Consider the following 26,266-nt stretch of genomic DNA (forward strand, 5'->3'; position numbering starts at 1 on the left):
CAGTTTGCTATACACGTCAGTAATTAGTGATAGATGGGCTTGTCAGTGATCAGATATCATCAGTTCGCTGTATCCATTAGTTCGCTGTAGAGAGTTCGTTATATACGTAAATTTTATATGATATTATATAGGAGATAAATCAGGGATTTTTTAACAGTTTGTTGTATCCGTTTGTTCGCTATATCCGGGTTCGTCATATCCGTGTTCTACTTAAGTTCTTTTACGTACAGAATTCTGGGTTAATACATTGCTTCAATTTGCGAATTGACACGTGCTTGATCTGTTCGGAGGTTCATGCCTAATTGTCTAAAAAGTCCAGATATCTCAAAGTTACAACATGGTCCCTAAGGTTTGAGATAATGGGGTTCAACTGCAGTATTCTTAGAATTATTTTCACTGTAAACTATTGTTTTGATTATATTTGTGAATATTCAACCTCTATTACATCTTTGCCAGAGCATTCTAAAGGGATAGGTGCCTCTTGTAAAACTCTGTATAGTTGACAGTAGATCACTGATCACTTGTGACTCTACTCTCTAATAGTTGTTTCAAATCCTAATGGGAAATAACCTGTACTGACTTACCTCAAGAGAACTTGAAAAATAAATAAATATCATCTATCGGTCAAATATGTGATATGATCACTAGAATTACTGTTACATTTGCTGATATCCATATTTGTGACATCGTCAGATGTTCTAAAATCATCTTTCAGACCATCATTTCCGGTTCTGATGACACTTCCGGATTTAGTGTCATCACTAGCTATCATAATGTAATCATTTCTGCTTCATTATGACATCATTCCTGTTTTTACAGCGTCTGAAGTCACTTCCAATATTAAGTTCATCAGTATTATGTCATTTCTGGTCTTATTTGATGTGACTTACGGTTAGGACATCACTTCCAGTTTTGACGGCTCTTCCAGTCAACATGATTTCACTTCCTGTCAATCTGTTATCAACGTTTGCAACTTCAGGCTGGCGTTTCATCTTGCCCCTTTCTATAGAATGAGGTAAACTATTTCGATATGATACTTTGAGCAGCCACTATAAAACCAAGGGAATTTCTTGGAAGTCTGGTTGTACATCACTGAGGTAAAAGTTGGTGAATGTATTGTGAGTGCCTTATTGGCAGTTGGACAGTACTTGTTCCACAGAAACAGATGGCATTGAGACAAAGCTCATAGCTAATGCTTGTATGTCATGAGCTGAACAGGAACCAAGTATTGGAGTAGAAACTTGGGCCTGATGATAACTTGTGGCAACAGTAGACTTCTGCCAGCTACCTACTGTGGTTTTTGTAATATCTTTGTTGGAATGAGTGGATATAGGCTGGGAAACCATGTCCTGCTTGGCCATATCGGAATTATCAACATGGTCATACAATCGGTGGTCTCTAGCTTCTGAATTACTTTGTGTATGTCGACCAAGCAAAGGTGGGAAAGTGTACGCAAATAGACCTGTCCAATCCACAGGTAGCACTTTCACATGGATATCCATCAGCTCCAGTACTGGGCTGACATAGACCAGTAATTGGCTGTTCAGGCAGGTCACAAAGAGGTCAAGATGTGGTGTGTCCCAAAACAAGGTTATCTTCCCAAACACCTCTGGAAGAGGTGACCATTCCGGTGTAACAAAAGAGGCTGTCTGCTTGGATGTTGAATTTCCCTGGAACATATCTCGCTTCCATCTGGCAGCTGATGGAGTCTGCCAAGGCAAAATTATCATGAAGGCTCAATCATCAACAGCTATATTTGGTTCCTCCTTGCTTCTGGTTGTATGCCACCACCCCGGTGTTGCACATGGCAATCGAGCAGATGAGACTTCCTGGTCTTGAAAGTGTAAAAGATTGCCTTCAGTTCTCGGCAGTTGATGTGGAGATCCATCTTCCCAAGGCAAAGCGAGTTAACTGACTTTAAAAGTCCAGTTTCCACCCTTGAGGAACTAGGCTGATATTCTTGGGCTTGATCGTAGCGCCACCAGTGGCTATTACGAATTATGTCCCTTCTATGCCTCTCCTATGGACCAATCAAATTCCACCTCTCGTATCACTTGCCTTTGCTTCAAATGAAATGGTGCCACCAAGTCAAGACGATCTGATCGATAATCAATATCTATATTGTGATAAAACGGGTCTTACATCCCGAAGTGAATGAAATCACGTGAGCACCTTGATTAAAAATATGAAAAGATTTTGAAAATATCTGTTGACTACGAGTTGGCAGTGTACATGCTTTGTAAATCCTGCAATTGACTGAAATCTGCCCAACGGTTTATGAACTAGATTTCGATTTCATTGCGCAATTTTCATTGGTCTATGCATCGACTTGTTAGTCCAGCCAAAATGTAACTCAATAATACCAGCCTAGTTTGGCAAGGGTGGAAACTAGACTTTTATAGTCAGTTAACTCCCTTGCCTCCGGAAGATGGTGGACATCCTACTCGTAAGCTTTCAATAAGCCCTGGATCTTGAGACTGTCCATGTGGGCTCACCAACTCAGTCTCACCATATGATCACTCTGAGTCCACCAATTGAGTTCCAGTATCAAGTTGTGTGGCATCTGTACCAGAAAGTACAGAGTCTGAAATCTCCGCTAGTTAATCCAGTTTTGGACTGAGCATAATCTCAATCTCCCTCCGCACATCATGTGGTGGAGAGAAGTAAGCTTCCCTAGAGGAGACATCTACCATCGAAAAGAGAGAGTCGGATGAGCTGTTACCGTACTGATCATAGTTTATGCCTTTTGAAAACTATTCTAGACGTCCGAATTGCCCCAATGTACACGATTTCCTGTACTGTTATTGTTTTGCACTTTGGATTTAGTTGGATGGATTAGTAATCCCAGATGAGTCATTCGTTGGAGCAAAAATATAATGTTTTAATGAAGCTGGGCTGTCTTGATCCGCTGCTAGGAAGTCATCCAGCTAGGAGGTAAAAGAAATGACTTGTTGAAAACTTTGATTTCGATTATCATTCTCATCTCTTGGTAGTTCTTCAGGACTAAGAAAACTGGATCGTAGAAACCCTTTCTGTATCGAAAAGGCAATTTTTTCTAGTAGCGTCTCTTTGGCCAAGTCAGCTGCCTCCAATCTGGACCCTAGCTATCTTCAGCCTATTGGCTGGTATACAAGGTAGGGGTGGCATTGGAAGTGTAACTTGTATCCTTCCAAAACATCGTCGAGGATCCAGTGGTCGGCATGATTTGCTTCCTTTGTTTGGTGTATGACAAAAGGCATCTTCCGACTGGTCCCAGCATCAGCATTATGTTGAAAGGTGGTATGCGAAAATCTTAGTCCACAGACAGGATCAGGTACAACGGGAAGGGTATGTATGACAGGCACACAACACACCATCCAAACGGTATATTTATGTAAGCAGCAATAACCAACTTAGTTGAAATAAATTACCACATAAATAACTTCTAAAAGTACTGAAAAGTAGCTAGCATACAGTGTGAAACACAATCAAGTGCTAGAAAAAGTATCAGACAAGTTGTTGTTTGCTCTGGCACCCAAAGGAAAGAAGTGAGCTTTTATTCTTTGCAAATGGTGCTGTTATGTATAGTCATGTATAGTTGAGGATTATAAGGTAGTAGAGTATTCGCAAGAACTGTACCTTGTACTAAAGCCTTTGTGCACGGTGGGAATCGTCACTTTTTTCCAGTCAATACATCCACAAAATGCGGAGAGACTGGGGAAGTAGAGGTAATAGAGGTTGTAATCTTACAATTATACACAATGCTATATAGTGTTTGACCCTCACTTGCACCTAGAACAGGGATGGAATGTTGCCTATGACCAAAAGTCATGGTCTTGGAGAACCCACAGAGTGATTTACTCTAATCAAGTTGTGAGTAGAAATCATTGGCATGGAGCTTGAACATTCTATCTGCTGTTGCCATAGAAAGCAAAACCTCTTAGAGGTTTGCAAAAGAGTTGTTTTATGCAAAGGCTCATATGGTGCTTCTATACTGAACAACAAAAGTTCCTGTGCCATTGAATAAGATTTAATGCCAAGTTATGTTTTATGTCTGAAACAATGTTGGTTTGCAACAGATCTTAGACTCCCGTAAGTGTTCAAATGGTTTAATTTGCCATACTGACTTCAGAAAATGTGTGATTTCATAAAAAACATGAACATACCAAAATGTCAATTTACAAATCAATAGCGTGTGTGTCCGCCGCTGGTTGCGATGCAAGCAACACATCTTCGTCTCACCAGGCGTCGCACAAAGTCCTGTGGGATATCTGTCCATATGTGCTGGACCATGTTTCGAAGTTCCTGGAGTGTCTGTGGAACACGTGGTGGACGTCGAAGGCGCCAATCCATCTCATCCCACATGTGCTCGAATGGTGAGAGATCAGGGGAGCGAGCCACGTTGTTTTGTTGAAGAGAATCCTGAACAAGTCGAGCAATATGAGGCCGGGCATTGTCAGGTTGAAAGGTAATGCCTGGGCCATGACGACGCAAAAACGGTTGAACAACAGGGCCCATGATCTCGTTGCGGTAGCGCTGTCCATTGAGATTTCCCTCTACCACTATCAAACAGGTCCTCTGTCTTGCTGTAATCCCACTCTATACCATAACGCTGCCGCCCCCGAACCAATCTTCTTCCATGACACAATGATTGACATAACGTTCACCTTGACGTCGGTACACTCTAATCCGTTCATTGCTGTGGCTGAGGTGAAAACGACACTAATCAGTAAATAGAACTTGTCCCCAGTGCATGCTGTCTAGCGTAGACGCTGTCTGCACCACTGTAGACGTGCTTGACGGTGGTTTCCTGTCAAAATGGGACATCTGGAGGGTCTCCTGGCGACAATCCCTGCACATCTGAGGCGATGACGCATGGTTTGTGAAGACATTCGTCGAAGACCAGGGATCTTCTTGCAGTCACTGTTGCTGGCTGGAATCGATTTCCTTGGTGTGTTGCTTCAAATCCAGTTGTCTTGTCGATTATTGGTTACGCGTGGCTTGCCACTCCGAGGATTGTCTCTGACTGCAATCGTCTGTTGCCAACATTGCCATAAACACCAAATGGTGTTTCTGTGGATGTTAAATTGTCTTGCAACATCACGTTGACTAGATCCTGCTTCAAGCATACCCATGGCGAACAGACGCTCATTTTCAGAAGGCGTGGCATTTCGTAATGTTGAATAATTGCATAATTTTGTTGTTTTCCTAAGTGGTTGTTGTCAGCCCTATGCTAAACAATGCATATGGAATCCCGTTAACGCACATGTTTTTATACCCATTCTTGTATAAAAGGCAACTTCTGCATGGAATGCATGCTTTTCTGTAGCAGTTGCGTTTTGGTGACTTGATTCCATACATGTACTACAATATTGAAAATGAAACTTTACTTGTTTGAAAAATACACTAAAATATTGGTGTAACAGGAACTTTTGTTGTTGAGTATATAAACGACAGACAAATTTCACTTTTGGAAAGTGGGCGGGACTTTGATATCTTCCAGTTGAAATGACTTTATGAGTTGATTTAGAACTGAAGGGTGGCCATGGAGAGCCAATCATGCTGGAGGACCAATGCTATGGCTGATCAGTAACCCTAAATTGTGCCATGTCTGAAATTCTTCTCCTTGCATTCTGGTAGTAGAAAATCTGCAACCATGGTAATTGGTTAATTTCATGTGCTCCAATGCCCTTACTCTTTGACACTGTCAAAACTTGAGCCATCAGATGTAATATGTGTCTGAAGATGAAGATCTCCAAGACAATGAAACAGCATCGGTGGCAATCGTGGAGAAATCAGATGCCAGCATTTTTGCCATGATAGTTACCAGGCGTGTAGGTGGAGATTTTGGAGGCTTCCATGGAATACATCCAATCTTGGCTTGTGGGGCAGAACGAGACGAAGTTGGAGCTGGTGTGGTGCTGCCATAAGGAGGGAAACAGAAACAGTTTGGAAACATGAGGAGGGAAACTTAGATCTGTTTGGCCAGGCTGGAGCTATTAGAATAATGACACAATCAGACTCCTCCACTTTCATCAATCAGAGGCTAACATTCCCTCCCAACTCATTGAAAGGGCATCCATGTGGAGAGCCTGCAGGTCTGGTACTAGTCTCACATATACAGTTAACTTGTGGTTGAGACACGTCCCAAAGAAGTCGATTTGGGGAGTGTCCTTGTTATCCATTTTGGTATGTAGACATCACTCCGTCAACACGATCTTGTTCTCTGAGATAAACAATCGGAAAAGATGTTCAGTTTCCCGAGAATGCGTCATCCTTTCAATCTGCAGTTGATCAAGTCAGCCAAGTCAATTACATGTATAGTCTCTCTCCTTCAACAAACATTGTTGACTTTGTTCCCCTCTGTTGTTGTAGGTATGCTTCTACTGTGGTGTTGTCAACAGCACCTACACCAACAATCAGATCTGCCCAGGTTTGTATTGTATGGTAAATTGCTAGCATCTCTGAATACATCCAACTTGACTGACTGGTCTGGTGACAGTCATACCAGGGCATCGACATAGAGGGATCTTGTCAAGTTCCTGTAAGTTTGTAGAGGGTGGAGTTAGTGACATCCTGGTTGGATAAACAAGAAACAGGTAGGTAGGACAGCAGCTGTATCAAAAAAATTGTATTTCATTAGAGCTGCTGCTTATTGAGATTTGCTGAGAGGAAGTCGTCGATATAGCTGTGTAATCTGATGAGCCTGACATGGACAAAGCCGATCGATATGTCGAATGGGAGCACAAGCATTGCATATCTCTTCACGTTGACAGCAAAACAGAGAAACTGTCTGCAATCAGGATGTATAGGGACATAGAGATATGCGTCCTGTATATTCAAGCTGACTGACCAGTACACAATCCTGAGAGCAGTCCTGGGCTTTCTGATGGATTCCATCTGGAACTTGGATGGACATACCAGAAAATCTTTGTTGAGAAGCTTCAGCTTGATGATCATACACATCTCTTGACCTGTTCTTTTTCGGCACTAGGAATACCGGAGGATGAAAACCTCTGTTGGTATCTGAGTAGGCTTGTGCACGAATTGGTGTCTCTAGTAACGTCTGAATGGCCAAGTTTACACTCACTAATGTAGTCCCTTCCAGATGGAACCAATGACCTGTGGATCTACAAATGCTGGATGCTGGTGAAAATGCAACTAGTATCCCGTGCGAATATCCATGAGAAAACAATTGTCAGACGTGATAAGCTGCCATTTGTTGTAGTAGGCTTGTCCCCCTACAGGTCACAGAGTTGATCTCAAGTTGAAATCCAGTAGAAGATATGAACATCCAGAGACAAAACCAAGTCCATGTGATTTGTTGATAGAATGGTTCACCCCTGTAGGTCAGAATCAGGGCCCTCTACTGCCCTTTAGGCGGGGCCCACTCCCTCCTTGACGGTGATGCTGGGTAGTCGTCGCGTTATGCTTGTCTGAGGGGGAAAGGGCATATGAAAAGATCCTCGTCATGTTGGCGCTTCGGCTGACGAGGCTTGTTGGCAGGGTATTTGTGTGCTGATGCCACCAGACTGATGGTTGACGTTCGGAATCAGTCAGGCAACTGAACCAGACAATCCAGTGAATTGACTGATTGCAAGTCCTTGAACATAGTCTTGGGACACTCATTCTTTTCGAAGACGATATGATGAGACAACAAAAGTCACCATTGATGGAGGGAGACCCCTGTGTCAGATAAGTTGACCACTTAATAGACGGCATCCGATTTAGTGCATGAGAGCTTGTCATTTACATGAAAAATTACTTCGGTTGTACAAGACGGCGGCAGCAGAGTAGGCAAGGTCAGCTCAACATGTGGCCGAAGAATGGACAGAAGAGGGGTATAGTTCCTCTATGGGAATAAGTAGTCTGGACTAAATAATCTGGCAGGCTCACATGTCCCTCGCCACTGGCCTGAGATTCACACTCTATGCATCCACACAAGTTGGCTGTTGTTGTTGGCAACCCAAGATGGACAGCTCTGTGGATTGAGGGGATGAAAGAGAGACTAATCTGATGCAGATATTTCTTGGTCTTGGTTCTAGCTGGAAAAAGCAGACTACCATGTGGGCGAGAGACACTGTTATGCACAGATATTCATGAATCATGCTGCTCCTCAACAGACAATCAGACAGGTGTGTTTCTGACATGTCTGGGATAACTGCCACCATGTTAAATTTCCCTACCCCTGGCTACTACAGAGATCTGGGCAGGGAAAAGGGGCATGGGCAGACGGATCGGTAAGTCAAATGTCCAGATCGGTGACAGATTCCAACAAAGACTCTAAACAACAATACATCAAATTAGGGTCCGGGTGGGAACTGGTGTGGGGCTGCTTTCCACAAAAGGAAAGTGATGATTTCCACTGTGTGCAAATGCCTTTGCACAAGGTACAATTAACCTTACAACTGGTTGGGATGGCAGATAGTGAAGTGGATATCTGTTGAGTGGGTGAGTGAGTGAGTGAGTTTGGTTAAACGCCGCTTTTAACAGCATTCCAGTTATATCGCGGCGTGTCAGCTTAATGTGGGAGGAAATCCCGCAGTGGTGCAGGTCTCGGACGTTTACCACTTCGGTGAAACCGACAATACATAACTTATCATAAATCTCTTTGTATGTTTGCAATGGAAATTGTTTAAAAATTGACATGGCACCAATGGCAAAGGAAAGATTTAGCTAACACAGAGAAAAGTATTTTGATGTCAATACATTTGTTTCTTTGTGAGTTTCAAAGCCTTACACCTTTTTAAGCATGTGCTCGCAAGTGTAATAGTCAAATAGCAACAGCTATGACTTTTGGAAAGTCATATTAATGTAGTCATTCTCTGCCACCTTAGGTTTGTTTTAAGGTGTCAATGGTCAATCTGATCACGATTGCTGTAAATAACGGTGACTGGAAGATCAGCTCCATATGATTTTGACAAAAGGAATGTAAACAATGTTTAATGAAATTTGGAATAGAATTCATGAAATAGATTGAAAACATGAAGCCAGAAAGATACACTAAGTACATTCAGTACAGATTTGTTGAACTTGAAAATCATCAACTGGATGGACAACGACAAACAGTGATACTAAGTGTGATTTGCCTGAACTGGAAATTCACTTGCCCTGGTTGTTGGGCAAGGAGATTTTTTAACCCCTGTTCTATGACCCCTAAAACTGCTTCACAAATAGTTGAGATGTAATAAATTTCAAATTTTCGGTACATAGAAGTAAAGTGTGGTACGGTTCCTTTTGATCTCATTGCAAATGAAATCTATGTTATTTTTATTTTAAATTGATATTTTTCATGAAAAGAAACTGCTTGTAGTTACGATTCCTCAAAGCATAAAAAAAACAGATGTGAAATTCTTCTTCTAGGAAAAAGAGTGTTTTTATGTTATATGGAAAAAGTCTTCAGGCAACATATAGAAATGAATAGATAGCTTTATGACATTCATTCCACATTTGCCAAGAGACATGGACTTGTGAGCTTTTGTTTGCTATGTTCAAATCTTCATTCTCAATGAGTTTTCGCTCCGTGGATGAGGAAGCACAGCAGCAAATCCTAAGCAAAAGATAAATATTTACCAAAAAAGGTTCAGTGGTTATATCACAGAGACAGGTCTTATCTTGCAATTATGTATATTGCCTAACAACTCTCTTTGACTCTTAAAAAATAGAAAGTGACTTCCCAGCTAGCACACCTACATCGGGCCGACGTTGGCTTTACATCGGCAACCGCCGGCAATATCGGCATCGGCAAACCGCAGCGGTCCGCTGTCGGGCCAATGCTGTTGATTGGCACTGACATTGAACCTGATATATGATTTGATTTTGTTATGATAACATAAAAGAAATAACACATTTGTCGATTACAATGTGACAAACCTTAGATCAAATATAATTACGAACAATACAATAATTCTATTCGAACTCAAAATATTAACTTTATTTTTAATTTTTAAATGAAATAGATCAAGCACATTCACTGACCATTTTTGGCTGCACATATACAACAGAAAGAGAATATACAGACGGGATTCGTCACATCTTACAATTCATTCAGCAAAATACAAGATGTTGGCAAAAGTTTGGAATATCGCGATCGGTTATGTTACGTTGGTCCAACGTTTTCACAACATGCTTCAAGCGAAGCTACTCTTGTAATAGAGGGCGCTGTTACTCACGCGCGTCTTTTCAAGCAGACGACGAAAGGATGATGCGTGGAGGGCTGAGGGAAAACCTATTTTGCGGTAAGTGTTTACTTCATTTCTGTATTTACGAGGGGTTAATTTCATTTTCAAACCTTACAATTTAAACGAGAAACAGTGTTCATTCAAAAGTGTCAACGTGAGTAGAGAAATCTAGGCCTGTGTGTTTTGGAAGTTCGAGAAACACACTGTCAATATTCTACGTCAATGACAAAATCCGTGGAATATGTCGTGACACTGCATCCTCACTAGATTCTCTATTTATATTTTTTAAACACCATATACATATTTCTAGCAAAACGCGGGGACAAGGGCAAATACAAAACATGACAAGATATGTTTTATTTCCATGTATATTCAGCGATGTTCAACCAACGAGTCGCAATCTCGGAATGAGAGTATTACAGCGGCAAGCAAATGAATAGCCAAACAATTACTTACATTAGTATTTTTGAGTGAACATTGCTTTATTTGTCATTGTCACAGGCGTATTTGTTAAGTGTGGGGATAGATGAGGTTAGGAAATTGATTACAAACTCGAATTTACAAATCAATGTTGTGATTGCTGTCAGCGCAAAAAGCATTGAACATGAAATTCATAACGAGGCTTTCGGAAACTTTCAGCATTGCGATCCAGATAATGTTCCTACTGATCGATGAACGGAGCTACACTGCCGAGTTCGGTTTTCGATCACCCAAAAGTTGAAATAAAAAAAAGAGTAAAATTGATGTTTTTTAATGTCATAATTACTTGCGAATTTTGAACATTTTCTGGATAATGGGCGAAATGAAAGGACAGCTCTTTTTGTAAACGATCAATGCGTATTACAGGTGTGGGCAATTTTATCAAGATCTACTTGGATACCTCACATAGACCTAGACCTATATATCGATCAGAAATCTTATACCGATGTATGGTATCTGTATCGATTGATTAAGGTTTTGAGATATGGCTAATTCAGAATGGATTTTATTTTTTTATTTATTAATCTTTTTTTTTTGGGGGGGGGGGGGGGGTGGTAGTCTTATCTACTTAAATAATTTATGATGTACATTTGTGATGAAATACTGATATAAATTTAAAAAATGTACTATTTCAAAGGTATGATGCTAAATATATATTACAAGACAATTTAGAATGTCATTTATTTAATCAAAATTCAAATTAATTGTAAAACTTTGATGAGGAAGAATAGATACTTCAATACAGATTTTTCAGGACATTATCCATTGTAGAAAAACACCCAGAGCCTTGTTTCAAATTTGATTTATTCTAACTAAAGATATATTGTTTCAGTTTATCATTATCCCTTTTCCTATGTTTACAAGCATTGAAACTGTGCATAAAATTACTTGTCCCCAATACTTTCCTGCTATTTTTGGCATACAAGTGTTTGTAATATGTACATACCTTGGTATCTGATCTTTTAATGATAAACGTTTATTTGCAGTTTTGGTTTACCATGATGTAATCTACATATTTTGGTATCATATAATAAATGAAATCTGTTTTGTGATAACCAGACTTCACAGGATCGGTTCAATATTATGTCAATATGGGGATTTTCTCACTGCTTTTCAATGGATGCGGCTATAGCTATTAAAGTGAAACTACTTTCCCTGAGAAATTTTTCTGCTACATGGCTCCAGATAAGGACTGTATGTACAAGTGCAAATATACGAGATAAGATGTATGAATTAAGGAAAGGACCTGATATCTGTGTATGGCCAAAGCTTTATTTAAATGTTACTTTTATGTTTTGAGCAATATTCCCCTCAACCTCTTGACATCATCACCATAATAGCTTAGTGCTCACTGCTGCTACACAACCTTGATATATAATATTCTTATATTTCTATTTAAGAAAACCAGATGTTCAGCCATTGCCTATTGGCAAACATGGATGAGCTGAATGAACTCTTAGCAGCTTTTCCAAAATCGAGCAACTGAGAGAGCACTGGTGAGTGGATTAAATTTCTTTAGATGTATCAAGTATGGGAAATTTACTCCAATTTTGATTCATATAGAAGATCCGGGGTAGAAGATATCTAAGAAGATATCTTCAGCAACCCATGCTTGCCGTAAAAGGCAACTATGCTTGTCGTATGGGATGAGGCGACTAATGGGATCGGGAGGTGAGGCTCTCTGACTTGGTTGATGCATGTCATCGATCCCAATTGCATGGATTGATGCTCGTGATGATAGTCACTTGATTGTCTGGTCCAGACTCAATTATTTACAGACCGCCGTCATATAGCTGGAATATTGCTGAGTGAGGCGTTAAACAACAAACCAAACCAACTGATACATGTTTCTGCTTGAAATATTTATAAGCATATATTTAATATCATGTTTGCCCTATTAAGGGCCCCTGACACTTACTATGGTAATCTTCCAAATGAAATTTCATGCTGACTTACTTTTGATGGACATACAAGAGAAATTGCACACCTAAAACTTTTCTCCAGCAAGATTGGAGGAGGGGGGTTATCATGTGGTTATTGGGGATGTTTATTGGGCTAAATTAATAGGGTGATATGTCAGTTATAAAATCTTTTTTAATTGACATAAGAAACAGATTAGGGATCTACCATGCAATATTGGGAGGGGTTATGTTATTTGCGTATATAATTACACATAATTCAATTTACTTATTTACACATATTATAAACTCATCAATTTACTTACTGGGATTCCGATAATTCTAGGGCGGGGCCTTCTGCTTTTAGCCCCTAAATTTGGAAAAAGGCTCACATTTTCAAATACAATGGGACATTTTAACATTGTGCTGTATGGGCAAGTGCAGGTGTACCTAGGGAATATATGAAATTGTCACATAAAGGGCCCATGGCAGAAAATTCCTTGAGTGAACCCTGTATTTATTAACAGGTGTCAATACTTAAAATAATCTATACACACATATGTAAGGTGGTGCATGTGAACAGGGTATTACTTATTCTATTATTCCATTATATTATCAATAGCTTGTTTTGACACACTTGTGAAGTCCATTACTCGTAATTGTGAGAGTGCATGCAATGACTTATAATATGCATTTTTTGCTATCATTTGTAACAGAAGCTGAGGAGGAAGCCTGTAGCTGGGCTCTTACAAGCCACTGACAAGTACATGGTGACCTGTGTAAAAGAAAGGCTTCGAGTTCCAGGAGCAAGGCTTAGAAATGGCATAAGGAAAACGCGTACTGAAAAACAGAGGTGTAGATTGAGAATCTGCAAACAAAAGTGCTGAATTGCAACGGAACAAAGAAATCCAAAAAGCTGGTGTTGACAACATATTTTTCACAGGGTTATGACCCTTGTTTTTGAACTTGGAACATATACTGCCAGCTTCTCTTGGACACTACTGAAGTTAGTAAATGAAACTTTCCGTGTTTATCTAAGGTACAAACTCCAGAAGATGGTTATAAGAACTTATTTTGTATGGAGTTATGGCCTTTGCTTCATGCTTTTTTAACTTGATGAAATAGGGGGGAAAAGTTCGTCTCGCAAACGAATTTGAAGCCACATAAATGAAATTTTGCAGGGCAATATGAGGGGTATATGTTTAGACTGTGTTTTAAAACTGGTTTTGAGAATATATGTTTCATATCTGCCTTGTTGCAGGTAGTAACACTGTTTTCTTGTAAATAATAATTAATTAATAATAAAGTTTATTATTCTATTTTGCTCTTTGTGTTTATTTATAAGTATTAACTACACATGTATTGGGGTACATAAAAAATAGTACTGTAACTAGTGTAATCATTTCGATTGTTTTGGATAGCTAGAAGTATTTATATTACTTACATTTGGTTTTCAAAGTATTAACTATGATAAAAAAATATTATCTTTTTAAAAATTCAGTATTTTTAGTTTTACCTTTTATCTTTGTAACTTTAACATCACAGCTAGTTGCAGCTTTTAGAAATGTTTAGTTTTATGTACCCTAACACTACAATTGGAAAAGTTCTATTGTGGCATCATTTACATGAAATATTAAGATGAGATGTTGTCAGTTATGACTTCTGATGACATCAGCCTATTTAAGACAATGGCAGATGGCAGATGCTGCGCTGATAATTGTTGTCGACATTGGGCCGATGTCCATCCGATGCTGATTCCATAACAGTTGCCTATTTCTGGACGAAGGCTGGCCAGATAACTATTTACGACGTTGTGCCAATATCGATCCGATGAGCAAAACTTCATCGGCCCGACAATGTTTACTGTCGCTGAGCCAATGCTGGGCCGGAGCAGTGCCGATGCAGGGCCGATGATGTTTGCCGGCGTTGGGCCGATGTCGATCCGATGAGCAAAACTTCATCGGCCCGACAATGTTTGCCGACACTGGGCCGATGCTGGGCCGGTGCAGTGCCGATGATGGCATGCTACCTGGGTTGAATCTCCGGTTTGTGATGAGCGAACTGGTTGACATGGTTTACTTGACCTGGCAGACAGCACTTCCCTGGGATTCATGCCATCATGGTGACAATGCACTTACCACAAACAACATAATCAGCCTACAGTGAACAAGTGTCAACCACATGTAGCATGTGTGAAATGTCAATTGTCTATGGCAGACAAGGCACCAGTTCAGCATGTACCTGACAAGCCAGGCAAATTTTACATGAAAAAATATTGAACGGTTTATGAGTTATGCTCCGGAAATGAACCCTACCCTCACAGAACCTAAGTCCATCTTGTTGCCATGGAAACGTAAAAAATAAAAATTTCTAAATAGCAAAAGGCACCTGTTCAGCATGTACTTGACAGACCTGTAAAGTTTCATGAAAAAATATTGAACGGTTTCTGAGTGGTTTCTGAGTTATGCTCCAGAAACGAAACATGGCGGATGGACGGCCGGACAGAGCCCGTTTCTATATAATACACATTTCTAGATCAAGCACCCAATTTGTGACAGGGTACAGTTATCAACATGTACACAAAACTTTAAAACATACAACTTACCTTGTCCATTCACTTGGAATCCTCATACTATAAGAATCATGAGCCATACAAAAGAACAGTGAAATGTTTTAGCTTAAACTAAATCGGTTGAAATGGCATTACAACAGGTGAAAAATTATATTCTGGCCATGAAATCTATTTTATATACCTTTGGCTGGGTTCACCTTGATCCCTGAAGTGTAAAGCTTCTCCTCAGTGTGCCAGGCAAAGTTCCTAGAGACAGTCTTAGCACTGAACAGCATCAGTATCACAGCAACAGCCATGAGTACAAGGCGTCTCTTGCTAGGACTGGAACACATGCTGTACAGGATTTCTGCTCCTTCAGCAATCAAAAGGCAAAACCCCATGCTAGGAATGTACAAAATCCTTTCAGCTATGACAAATCCTACATAGAAAAATAAATTTGAGGCTGGTATAAATGGAAAAATAATTATGGCTAAAGAAACAATGAGCACATTGCTGTGTTTAGCAGATACAGATGGAGTCACAAGTTCTTCATTCTCAGAAGAACTTGCAGATTCTCGTCTTTTTAACCTTGGTTTGCAATTGGTTGGGTTTATTTTACCATTATTGACATTATGGTGAACCCCATTGCCATTCATCTGTGATTTCAGTCCCAGGTATGGATTTCTGACTGTTTGGTTCAACTGCTTTAAAATAACCTGAGCAAAATAGGCTATTGAAATGTACATGATGACTGTATATACATTTCTATAATCACTGAGTCTTTCAACCAATGGCACAGACTCCATGGACCAATCAAAGCTGAGGATTGAGGGACATAGGAGCAGCCATATGTTAAGAGTAGGCAGGAAGTGATAGGTTAGAAATCTAGTCATCATGCAATCAGAGTCAGAAGCTGGGTTATCCGAGGGAGCGAACTCTGGTGGTTTGTTCCCCATGAAGTAGATTCTGGTAGCCACAAGAGAGATACCACACGTCGAAAGTAGCACCAGTCCCTCACACAGACCTCGAAAATGGCTCTGCAAAATATAAACACACACAAATTATTTGTGATGCCATTAAATACTAACAAAGATGTAATATTTTGGGTGGTTGTCCAGTACATTGGCATCAGTGCAGTCTGATCGAGTGTTTGAAACACAGATGGGCAATACTCACTATTGTGCACAGGTGCTTTAAGTATATCAATTCCTAACATAGAAAGCTGACAGTAATGGAGAGTTTATACAAACAAAAATCTGAGAAGTGCAACTACTGAGACGCATTAAGTGTAATGGACTGTGAGACTGCACTATTTTGGGATTAACCTCCATTACAAAACTCTGAAACCATTATAACTATCACTTAAAGGGGAACTTAAAGGGGCACTAATCTCTGGCTTTTTCTCAGCTGTCTAAAATAGTGCCTGTTAGGGCTCACAAGCTGCCTTGAGTTGATTTGCTGGCTAACGCAACCAAGCGTGACAAGAGACTGGGCTACCGTCTGTAAGGACAGCTAAATCAACTTGGAGGAAATATTTGTTTTACATTTTTTTGAACACTGATTGGTTAACCGTTTTCTATGAAGATTTCAAAAAATGGCGCATGTTAATTAATTTCTTCAGACAAAAGAAACAAACAAAAAGAACGGTGGAAGCTCGTCGGATATCAGTATTTGGAAATATCCCTGATGGTTATAGTTTGATAATAAAAAAAGTATCCATGCAGTGAAAGCATTTTCGGATTTGGGGTTGCGCGGATGATATGATTGCTATCTCTTGTTGTCATCCATGTTTCGTGGTATAACCCTACACCTGCGTATTTGTTGTCATTCACTTGAAGCTCAGTTAATGAATTTATTACAGGTATAGTTAGTGGTAGCACCACTCAGATTAACTGAGAAAGATTCTCATTTGTCATTTCTCGTGTCTGGGGTAATTATTTAATCTGAATCCAGGTTTGAAGTAGGGTGAAATGTATGTTATGTAATATGCACGCCAGCCCAGATCAACTAATCATTCCTTGCCATAAAAGGATCAACAGAAAATATGTTGATTGATTAATCACAGTGGATTTGTCAGAAGTAAGTGTTTACATGTGTAGGTTTACTAAAGCAGACGTAATAGACTCATATCATGGTGTGAAGTGCAGATGAAAAAACAACATACTTTGTTCAAAGGATTAGCCGATAATAGGTTGCTTGATTGTTCATTGTTATCTAACTCTTAGTTTTTTTAAAGAACCATGGACACTATGAAAATAGCTGTCACGTGGGCTTTCTCGGCTGACCTTTAAGACTTCAAACCTTTGTGAAACACCTGAAACAAACTAAGTAATCAGTTGAGAAACGAACACGGGTTATAATATCCCGAAACGCTATATATATTTTAAACATTCGCAAGAATTACCGAGCAATAGTTATCATTGTTAATAATTCTAAGAATACTACCTCTATTACATCATAGCCATAAATCCTGTATTTTTGCGGCAGACATACTATTACTAAATCTTCAGATTTTCAACAGAAGTCCTCTTCACTGTTAACTACACACAAAGAAGTCCTCTTCACTATCAACTACACACAACTAGTTGTTCCCCTAATAGCCCAGGTAGCTCTTTAGCTCTTCAGTGCAAAAAGGCGGGAAAAAAGTCACTTCTTTCCAAAACATCACTAGAGGCAGATGAATTGGGGAGGTGGGTGGGAGTACTTCCTGATGTAATAGAGGTAGTATTCTTAGAATTATTAACAACGATAACTATACATCATAGCTAGAGTATACCAGAGGGATAAAAAAAATAAGGTGGGATCTGCCTCAAGTAACTCCCTGTGTTGTTGATAGCAATCCAATACTGTATTATGATTATATCAGTCAATATGTGATACCTTCACCTGAAGTACCTTATTATTTGCTGAGAGTCATGAAATGATGTCTTGAGTTCTATTTTAACTCATCATTTGTCTCTGATTCTGAGAGTGACGTCACTTCCGGTTTATCAACTTCCTGTTATGACGTCACTTCCGGTTCTATTTATGTCAATTCCTCTTTTACAACTGGTTTATGATGTCATTTCTAGAACATCTGACGTCATTCATGACGTCACTTCCGGTTATAATGTCACTTTCAGTCTATATTCCTTCCGATTGTGACGTCACTTCCGGTAGATCTGTTTGTCAGCTTTTCTAATACAGGTAGCCCTTGAATTTGTTACATACCATACTAGTTAGTCTGTAGCTGCTGATGACAGATCCTCATAGAAAGAAGGAAAAACAAGGGACATTGACGTATAATCATTCCCAACGAATGAATACCTGTCAAGTCTGGCTGGATATCTCACAAGTAAAAGCCAGTGAAAGTATTGTGTGACCCCCATTGGCATCCTGCTCCGACTTGTTCAATGGACACGGATGACCAGGATGCCAGACTTGTTGCCAAAACTGAGATTTCATGGGCAGAGCTAGAACCCAAAATAGGAGGAGTATCTTGTGCTTGCCAATAACTTGTTGCTAAGGTTGTTGCCAACCAGCAACCATAGTTTTAGTGATATCTTCATCCAAGTGGGTCTTGCACGAGATGAATAGACGTCTTTGTTGTTGGCGATGTGGATAAGTGGCTGTCAGATAGAACATGAGAGCTCGTACAGGACAAAGGAGGCAATCGGGATGATCCACCATAGGTGCCAAGGCGGGAATAGTATAATGTCTGTGACCCAATGGACCAGGAGCCATGGACTGATTCTTGGCAATAAAGTCTGGTAGACGGGGATGGAGGTCCAGTTGGGAGCGTGAGTGAGACTGGAATAGTTGAAAGCATGGTGTTCAGAAACTCTAGCTGCGGTAGCCATGGCTAGCAAAAATGCTGCTTTATGTGATTTTTGGAGAATAGTAGCGTTTGCGTATGGAGAGGCTAGTAGAGCAAGCAGGACGACTGATAAATTCCATTTTGGGAAGATCTGGGAAATGTGAATATCCTCTAGGCTGAATGAGTGTGTTAAGCACCGGATATGTTACAATCATTAATCCATCGAGCTGGAGAACAGAATGGAGGGAGGATCTATATCCTTCAATGGTTCCATATCAGAAGTTATTATCCTGTCATAGGTGTAACAGGAAATTCACAACCATGGGAATGTCCACTGTGACATTAGTTAGACCACATCTGTGTCTCACCTAGACGAATTTGTTACATCTGTTGTCATAAAGTTTGGCGGATGATGATCTCCATGATCTTGTGACAGCAGTATAGGCAGCTTGAGAGTACCCGGAGGCCTGCATTCTCTGTGAGATAATTTTCAGGCAGTGAGATGGAGGCGATGGAGGCTGGGAAGATTGGAGAAAAAATAGGTTCGACCTGGGCTGACGCAGGAGATCTTTGTGAAGTGGAAGAGTGAGTGGCTCGCCCATCAGGAGCGATAGTAGTCTGGGATGCCATGTCCTGTTTGGCCAAGTTGGAGCGATGCGGATGATTGTGCAATCTGTCACTTCCAACTTATGTATGACCTTGTCTAGGAGACACCATGGTGGGTACGCGTAGGCGAACAGTCCTGTCCAATCCATGGATAGTGCATCTATCTGGAGAGCTCTCAGACTTGGAACTGGGCTGACGTAAACCGGAAGTTGATGGTTGAGACAGGTCGTGAAGAGGTCCAGATGCGGGGTGTCCCAAACGGAGGTTATCCAGGTAAAAACGTCTGGGTGAAGAGTCCACTCCATGGTAACGATCCTCCCTCTCCGGGACAGGCTGTCCACTAGTATGTTCAGTTTGCCTGGAATATGTCTCATTTCCATCCGGCGGCTGAATGAGTCGCTCAAAGCAAATAGCCGAGGTGTTTCCATCATCAGCGAACTGGACTTGGTTTTCGCCTTGCTTCTGAATGTAGGCCACCACTCTCATGTTGTCTGTGGCAATCAGCACGGATGATTTGATGAGGCGATATTTCCAAGTCTGGAGAGCATAATAGATTGCTTTCCTCTCTCTGCAGTTTATGTGTATAGCTGTTTCTGTCTCGGTCCATAAACCGGCTGTGTCCAGTTTGGCACCTTTCAGGTGAAACATGCGTTCCTCTGGACACGATACAAGTCCAGGGTTCTTGAGAATATGTAGCTTGTGATGGATAACGTCTAAAATCCAGTTGTCGGTCGTAATGTGCATCAAATTTTCGGCGAATGACAAAAGAAACCCTCCCACTGGACCCTGAGAAGGCGTTGTGTTGAATGGGGGAGTGAGTGAGTGATGTTGGTTTAACGCCGCTTTTAACAGTATTCCAGTTATATCGCGGCGTGTCAGCTTAATGTGGAAGGAAAGCCCGAAGTGATGCAGGTCTCAGACGTTTACCACTTCGGTGAAACCCACGAGCACGGGTATGGTGCTGACAAACCTAGAAACATAATCGGGACGAACCGGGATTCGAACCCACAATCATAGGTTTCTGGCGTGCCCAAGGGACGCAACTCTGCACAGCGAATCGCGGCGCCTTAGACGACTGGGCCACCCGTGCCCCCGTTGAATGGGGGAAGTTGTGTATCTTTATCCATAGACAAAATCATTACGATAGGAACTGTGATGCCTGGAAGGGTCATCTTCTATCCCTGCAACCTCCAGACTTGAAACCTCTATGGCCAGATCCCCGGAGTCTGAGTTCCGAAAGGAGTCTGACGATGGCTTGTCATAACGCGGGGATGCCGGGTAGGAATCCCTTTGCTGATGAGATATACTTCTTTCGCGGTGGTTCGTGGAAAGAGGAATTCCTGGCCGGTTCTCGTGATGGTTTAGGCGGGTACTGCGGTCAATGTGACTTGACTGCCAGGTTGATCATAGACACTTGAAATCTCTTTGTCGTGTCCTGTCTGACTCCTCCTGATTGGCCCAGCTTGTTGTTAAAGACCGTTGATGATGTGACTGGCTGTGACATGACCTTCTGCTTGGCATGCTTGGAGACAGCCCTTGATCTGACTTGAGACAGGAGTTGTTGATGTTGAAGCAGTCAAGGCCTGCGTAGATAGCATATCCTCCTGCATGCTGACAAATTGTGTGTAGCAGAGTGCATAAGTCCCACTTGGTCTGTTTGGATGGAAATCAGAGTTTCTGCTGGGACATCATCAAAAGACAAAAGACGTTGGTAGAGGTGGCGTAGCATGTCAGATTCCTGCGATGAACCAATTGAGATACCTGCCAATGTCTATGGAGTACTTGTTAACCGTAGTTAAATCCTTAACTCGGCTGGCCAGGAGCATGTGTTTGGTGTTAGGATTCTTAACCAGCTTGCTGAACTCGTCATGCAGTGGCTGTGACCCCGGGAATGGTGATGCATGCATCTGATACAACTTCTTCCTCATAGTTGGGAGTAGAAGCCGTTCATCGTGACGGAGCTTCTGTCGAAGGCATAGAGATCGTCTCCTTAGGGGACGATAAGATAGAGTCAACTTTCTTCTTCGAGGCCTCCTTGTGCTTTGCCTTGAGTATGGAGGCATCTAACTTCATGAAGAAGGACTTTGATAGGGGAGAACACATGTCACATTTTGCCTCTCCCGTACGTGAAGCCTCTCTATACTTCCAACAGAAGTTATGTGGATCTCCAGTAAGCATGAACTGGCCACACTTCTGGCATGTCAGCGGGGAAGTGAAGGACGCAACAGTGAGAAAACCACAAAAAACAAACCCTCTTATACTCATGTATCCAGCCAGATCCTAATAACATTTCTGAAGAAATTAATAAACAGTATGACTACCTTATATCAGGTGCTAGATGACATTAAAAAAACAGGTGTTGACTCTAGCACACACACAGGAAAGAAGTGACGTTTTTCCCGCCTTTAGAACTGAAGAGCTGAAGAACCATTTTAACTTTACCACATAGAGTGACAGTTGACCTCACACGTGCCCAAAGCAGTACAATTTGGAAAACAGTAAAGCCTATGCCTCTAATTATGTCAAAAAAAAGTCATGAGTGCTTCTGGTTAAATGAGAACACTCCTAATTTCAGAAAACACATGCTCAAAGCAGTACTTTTTTTAAACAGACAAAACTCCTTTGAAGCATTAGAATATGTGTATGAAGCAGCTGATGGTTGATGTCAATTAAACCTGCTGCAAGAATCTATTGTGTACATTTTGCAAACGTATAAGAGTCTGGACCTGAGCCTGTACTGTGTTATCCCAGGTAAAGGGACAGTACAGTAACACGCATGGAGTTCATGTCATTGTTTTGCCTATGGCTACTCAAGTACACCATTTACTGAACCTGCTACTTATCTTGTGGTTACTCTGGGAAAGAAATGCAAGATCGAACTAGCTACATTAATATGAAAGTCATAAGCACTGATGGTTTAACAACATTACATCTGATTTAGACAACAGATGCCCAATGCAAGATAACTTTCAAACAGAAAGTCGGTACTTTAATAAAGTCATTACCACTTTAATGTCTTTGATGTCAATGTTAGCCATGAACTCCCAAGATATTGTGTACTCAACCTTATTTGGGACCTTGACCTTCAACATCATCCAATCACATGCGAGAACATAAAGTTGCAAACTTGTGTGATATTACAAATACAAAGACTCCATATGAACCTGCCAATACTTTCTGAATGAAATATTTACAATTCACGACCAGTTCATTATTTAGCATCAACCAAAAATAATCAAATTCCATCTATACATATTCATTTTTCTTATGCCTTGTTCATATGACTTCAATGTCATCCAATCATACGTTAGAAAAATTACACAGGGGTATATAGGAGGTACCGTATTTTCTTGAGTATAGTGCGCACCCATGTATAATGCGCACCCCCTTCTAGCGGGTTCAATATTTTGGAAAAAAAAGAAATTTCAATATTATTCGCAGAAATAAATTACACCGTACCCTTTCAGCGAAGTCCGGCAAACGAACGGGTGCAGAGAAACTTTGTCAGTACAAATTCGAAATTTGAGATAAAACATCACCAGACATGTTTATTTACCGTTTAAATAGTAATTATTGTTCTGCTAGGCATTGTTTTATATCTAGGGATTAAGATTACCTTGTGTATTTTCTCGTAAACTAAGCCGGAAACAGCAATCAGCTGTACACACGTTTTCTTGGAATCGACTGGTGATTCGGTCAAGACACACCCAATGATATAACTTTATAGGATTTTTAATGCAAGGATCGGCAACAATTGTATCTGAAACTATTTTATTTATCAGGAATAATATATTCCATTATTTTCTTAATTATATGCAGCCTTTACTAAACATATTTAAAATAATAATAACCCTAAGCGAAGCAGCTGAGCGCTATTCCCGGGTATTATTTTTTACATGGAACATGTCTGTCCAGTCACTGTCAAGGCTCACGCGCACGTGATCACGTGATCACGTGAGCGCGAGAATTTCATGTTGACATAGAATCGTCAAACAAAAACAAATATGACTTTTAACGTCATTTATGATATATGTATCCATTCTCTGTCAACTAAAGTTCGTTTCAAGGCGTCAATAGCGGTATTCTGACCGTGGTTGCTGTTAATAACGGTGAGTTGTGCGATCTTCCGATCGCTTCACACACGATTTCGCAGAAATTAATAAAAACAATATTATAAGGAATTTTGAATAAAATTAATGTAGTAAGTTACAAAAATAAGTCCAGAAATACAAAGAACACTTTTTATAGACAGACAGTGTAATTACATAAATATTTTGCGTACTTCAGTATGGATTTGTTGACATGGTATTTCCGGTGTTTCGTGCTCACGGTAATGTCTTTCCATGGGGGAAAAAAACACCCAAACTCATAATTCGTGTATAATGCGCACCCCCTTCTACACAGCTGTGTTTTTTCAAAAAAAAGTGCACACTATACTCAAGAAAATACGGTATATCAGGTATGAAGTATCTGATATATTTCACAAGCACTTGCTTGAAAAAACACAACTGTGATGGCAAACACATTAAGAACAAGAAAAACATGAATATGTAAAGGTCAAAAGTTGTAGCTTGATCAAAAATCAAAATATGCAAAAAGCGCTTATTATATTGTTTTCTGAATACGACGACTTAAAATCGATCCTGGATAGGCATCGATTCTCCAAACAAAACAAAACAATATCTCCCATGAACCATAGAGTCAGCCAGGTTTGGTAACTCTTTTCACGTTTCATCAAGGTTATCAAACACATTCGAGTGCAGAAAACGAACCAAGATGAGAAGAGGAATGATCAACAATATTCTATAGCAAGGACCTTCGAACCCAAACCCTACATCACATATACCCAAAGCAGAGTAGTGAGCGGAATGAAGGTTCAGGACACCAATATTAGTTTTATGAACGTCCGCTCTAATGGTGACTTCATATATGAAAACTAAAACGTCTCTACAGATGAGCTCATCATCCCTCCAAAAGAGACTCGATCTGGGAAAACCCGAAAAATAAAAAATCACAAAACACCAAAGCATATATTCAATGATTTATACTGTACATACAATTTGTAACCCGCAAGGATCACGATTTGTACTCACACGCAAAAGAAACGCAAGTGGTTTTAAGCAAATAGGTAACAAACACGGAACCATTAATTGATACGAGTTTTAGCATGTAGTGAAGCCTGATGGTGTTATCAATAGTTTTGGTTGCATTTTGGAAGCCCCGAGTAAAAACGCAACTTAAAAAACGAATCGCCAAAACGCATCATTTCAATGAATATGTGGGTATCATGCACCCATTTCTCGCTAAATTGAAAATGCACGAACTGTCACGAACTGTAGTGGGTATAAAACTGTGGCCGATTCTTGGACCTACCACTCCTTGGTCAACAATGCCACGCCTAACTTAAATTCAGAGAAACCAGGCTATCAGACGTTTGGAAGCTGGAGAGTCTGTCAAAGATGTTGCCCGTCATTTCAACGTTAACATATCCACAATTTACCGTCTCCTGCATCGATACAATGCTATAGACCACAGATGACCTGCCTCGGAGAGGTCATCCTAGGGTCACCACATCTCGACAAGATCGGCAGATTACGCGTCAACACCAGCGACATCCGTTCCTAACTGCAAGTGAAAGTGCTCGACAGACCAAAGGAACACATAATCGACACATTAGCCGGGACACTGTGATCCGACATCTCCGTTCTAACAACCTCAGATGTCGCCGACCAGCACATCGTCCAGTTCTCCAACCACGGCATCGACAAGCACGACTTCAGTGGGCACAGGGTCATCACAATTGGCGTCATCGTGAGTGGAGGCATGTCATTTTCTCTGATTAAAGTTGCTTTTGTGTCTCCCATGCAGACAGAAGAGTCAGAATTTGGCGGCGTCGAGGTGATCGTTTCGCTGATAGAAACGTTGTGGAAAGGGATCCATGGGGTGGACCTAGCGTCATGATATGGGCAGGGATTGGACTTAATGCGAGACTTGGACCCATGTGCTTTCTGAATGTTGGTCAAGGTCGAGGACACGGTGTCACTGCTCAGCGGTATATCGACCAAGTGATCAGACCCCACGTTGTTCCATTTTTTGCACAACATCAACAACACATTTTCCAGCAGGACAACGCTCATCCCCATGTTGCCAGAGCTACCATGGCCTTTCTGCAACAACACAGCATCCGTGTTCTACCGTGGCCAGCCCTCAGCCCCGATCTGAACCCCATCGAACACTTGTGGGATGAGGTTCAAAGGCGTCTGCACAATGTGTGCCCAGTCCCTACAACTGCCGATGAACTACGCACAGCTGCTCTGGATGTGTGCAGGAGTATCCCAAAGGCCTTTACAAATCGTCTGATCCACTCAATGTAGAGGAGATGTGTGGCAGTGATCAATGCTAATGGTGGTCACACCAGGTACCAATCTATCTTTTTTCCTATATATTGTTCTCTTTTCTCTTCCTATTTTGCATAGTATTGGTGCTGTATATGTATCCTTGGGATCCAATTTTGCAACTTTTGGTTTGTATCTGCCTTGGATATTTTTGTTGGTTGTTTGGATGGTGCAAGAATAGTTTTGGAATTCTTTGCTTTTGTATAGCATCAAAGTGGTCCAAACTCCACACCTTCGTTTGTGGAAGATAGTATGTCTATACGAAATATTGGACAAGCGCGAAACCCAAAGTCTCCAATTGCAAATTCTACTGCTCTTTCCCATTTCGACGGATCTTCTACTGTCTCTTTTTTCGGATGTATATGTATCCTTGCTATTCT

The 26,266-nt window shown here is 40.8% G+C and overlaps 1 protein-coding gene and 1 long non-coding RNA gene across 3 annotated transcripts in view; one reads left to right on the forward strand and one right to left on the reverse strand.

Moving 5' to 3' along the window:
* LOC139475942 (protein O-mannosyl-transferase TMTC2-like) overlaps positions 1-26,266 on the reverse strand; it is a 555,954-nt gene that overhangs the window by 442,545 nt on the left and 87,143 nt on the right. For both annotated transcript variants that reach the window (XR_011654036.1, XM_071259155.1), the window contains exon 3: positions 15,292-16,126. Coding sequence is in view for 1 of the 2 variants with exons in the window: in XM_071259155.1 (XP_071115256.1) it covers positions 15,292-16,126 (835 nt within the window). In the remaining variant the exon portion in view is untranslated. The remainder of the gene's footprint in view (positions 1-15,291; positions 16,127-26,266) is intronic.
* On the forward strand, positions 10,164-13,270 carry LOC139475948 (uncharacterized). Its single transcript, XR_011654037.1, has 3 exons — positions 10,164-10,217; positions 12,041-12,136; positions 13,255-13,270. It is a non-coding gene; the product is annotated as an uncharacterized lncRNA (long non-coding RNA).

This window comes from Haliotis cracherodii, unplaced genomic scaffold (genome assembly GCF_022045235.1).
Source record: "Haliotis cracherodii isolate W230 unplaced genomic scaffold, xgHalCrac1.p SCAF_3, whole genome shotgun sequence".
Lineage (NCBI taxonomy): Eukaryota > Metazoa > Mollusca > Gastropoda > Lepetellida > Haliotidae > Haliotis > Haliotis cracherodii.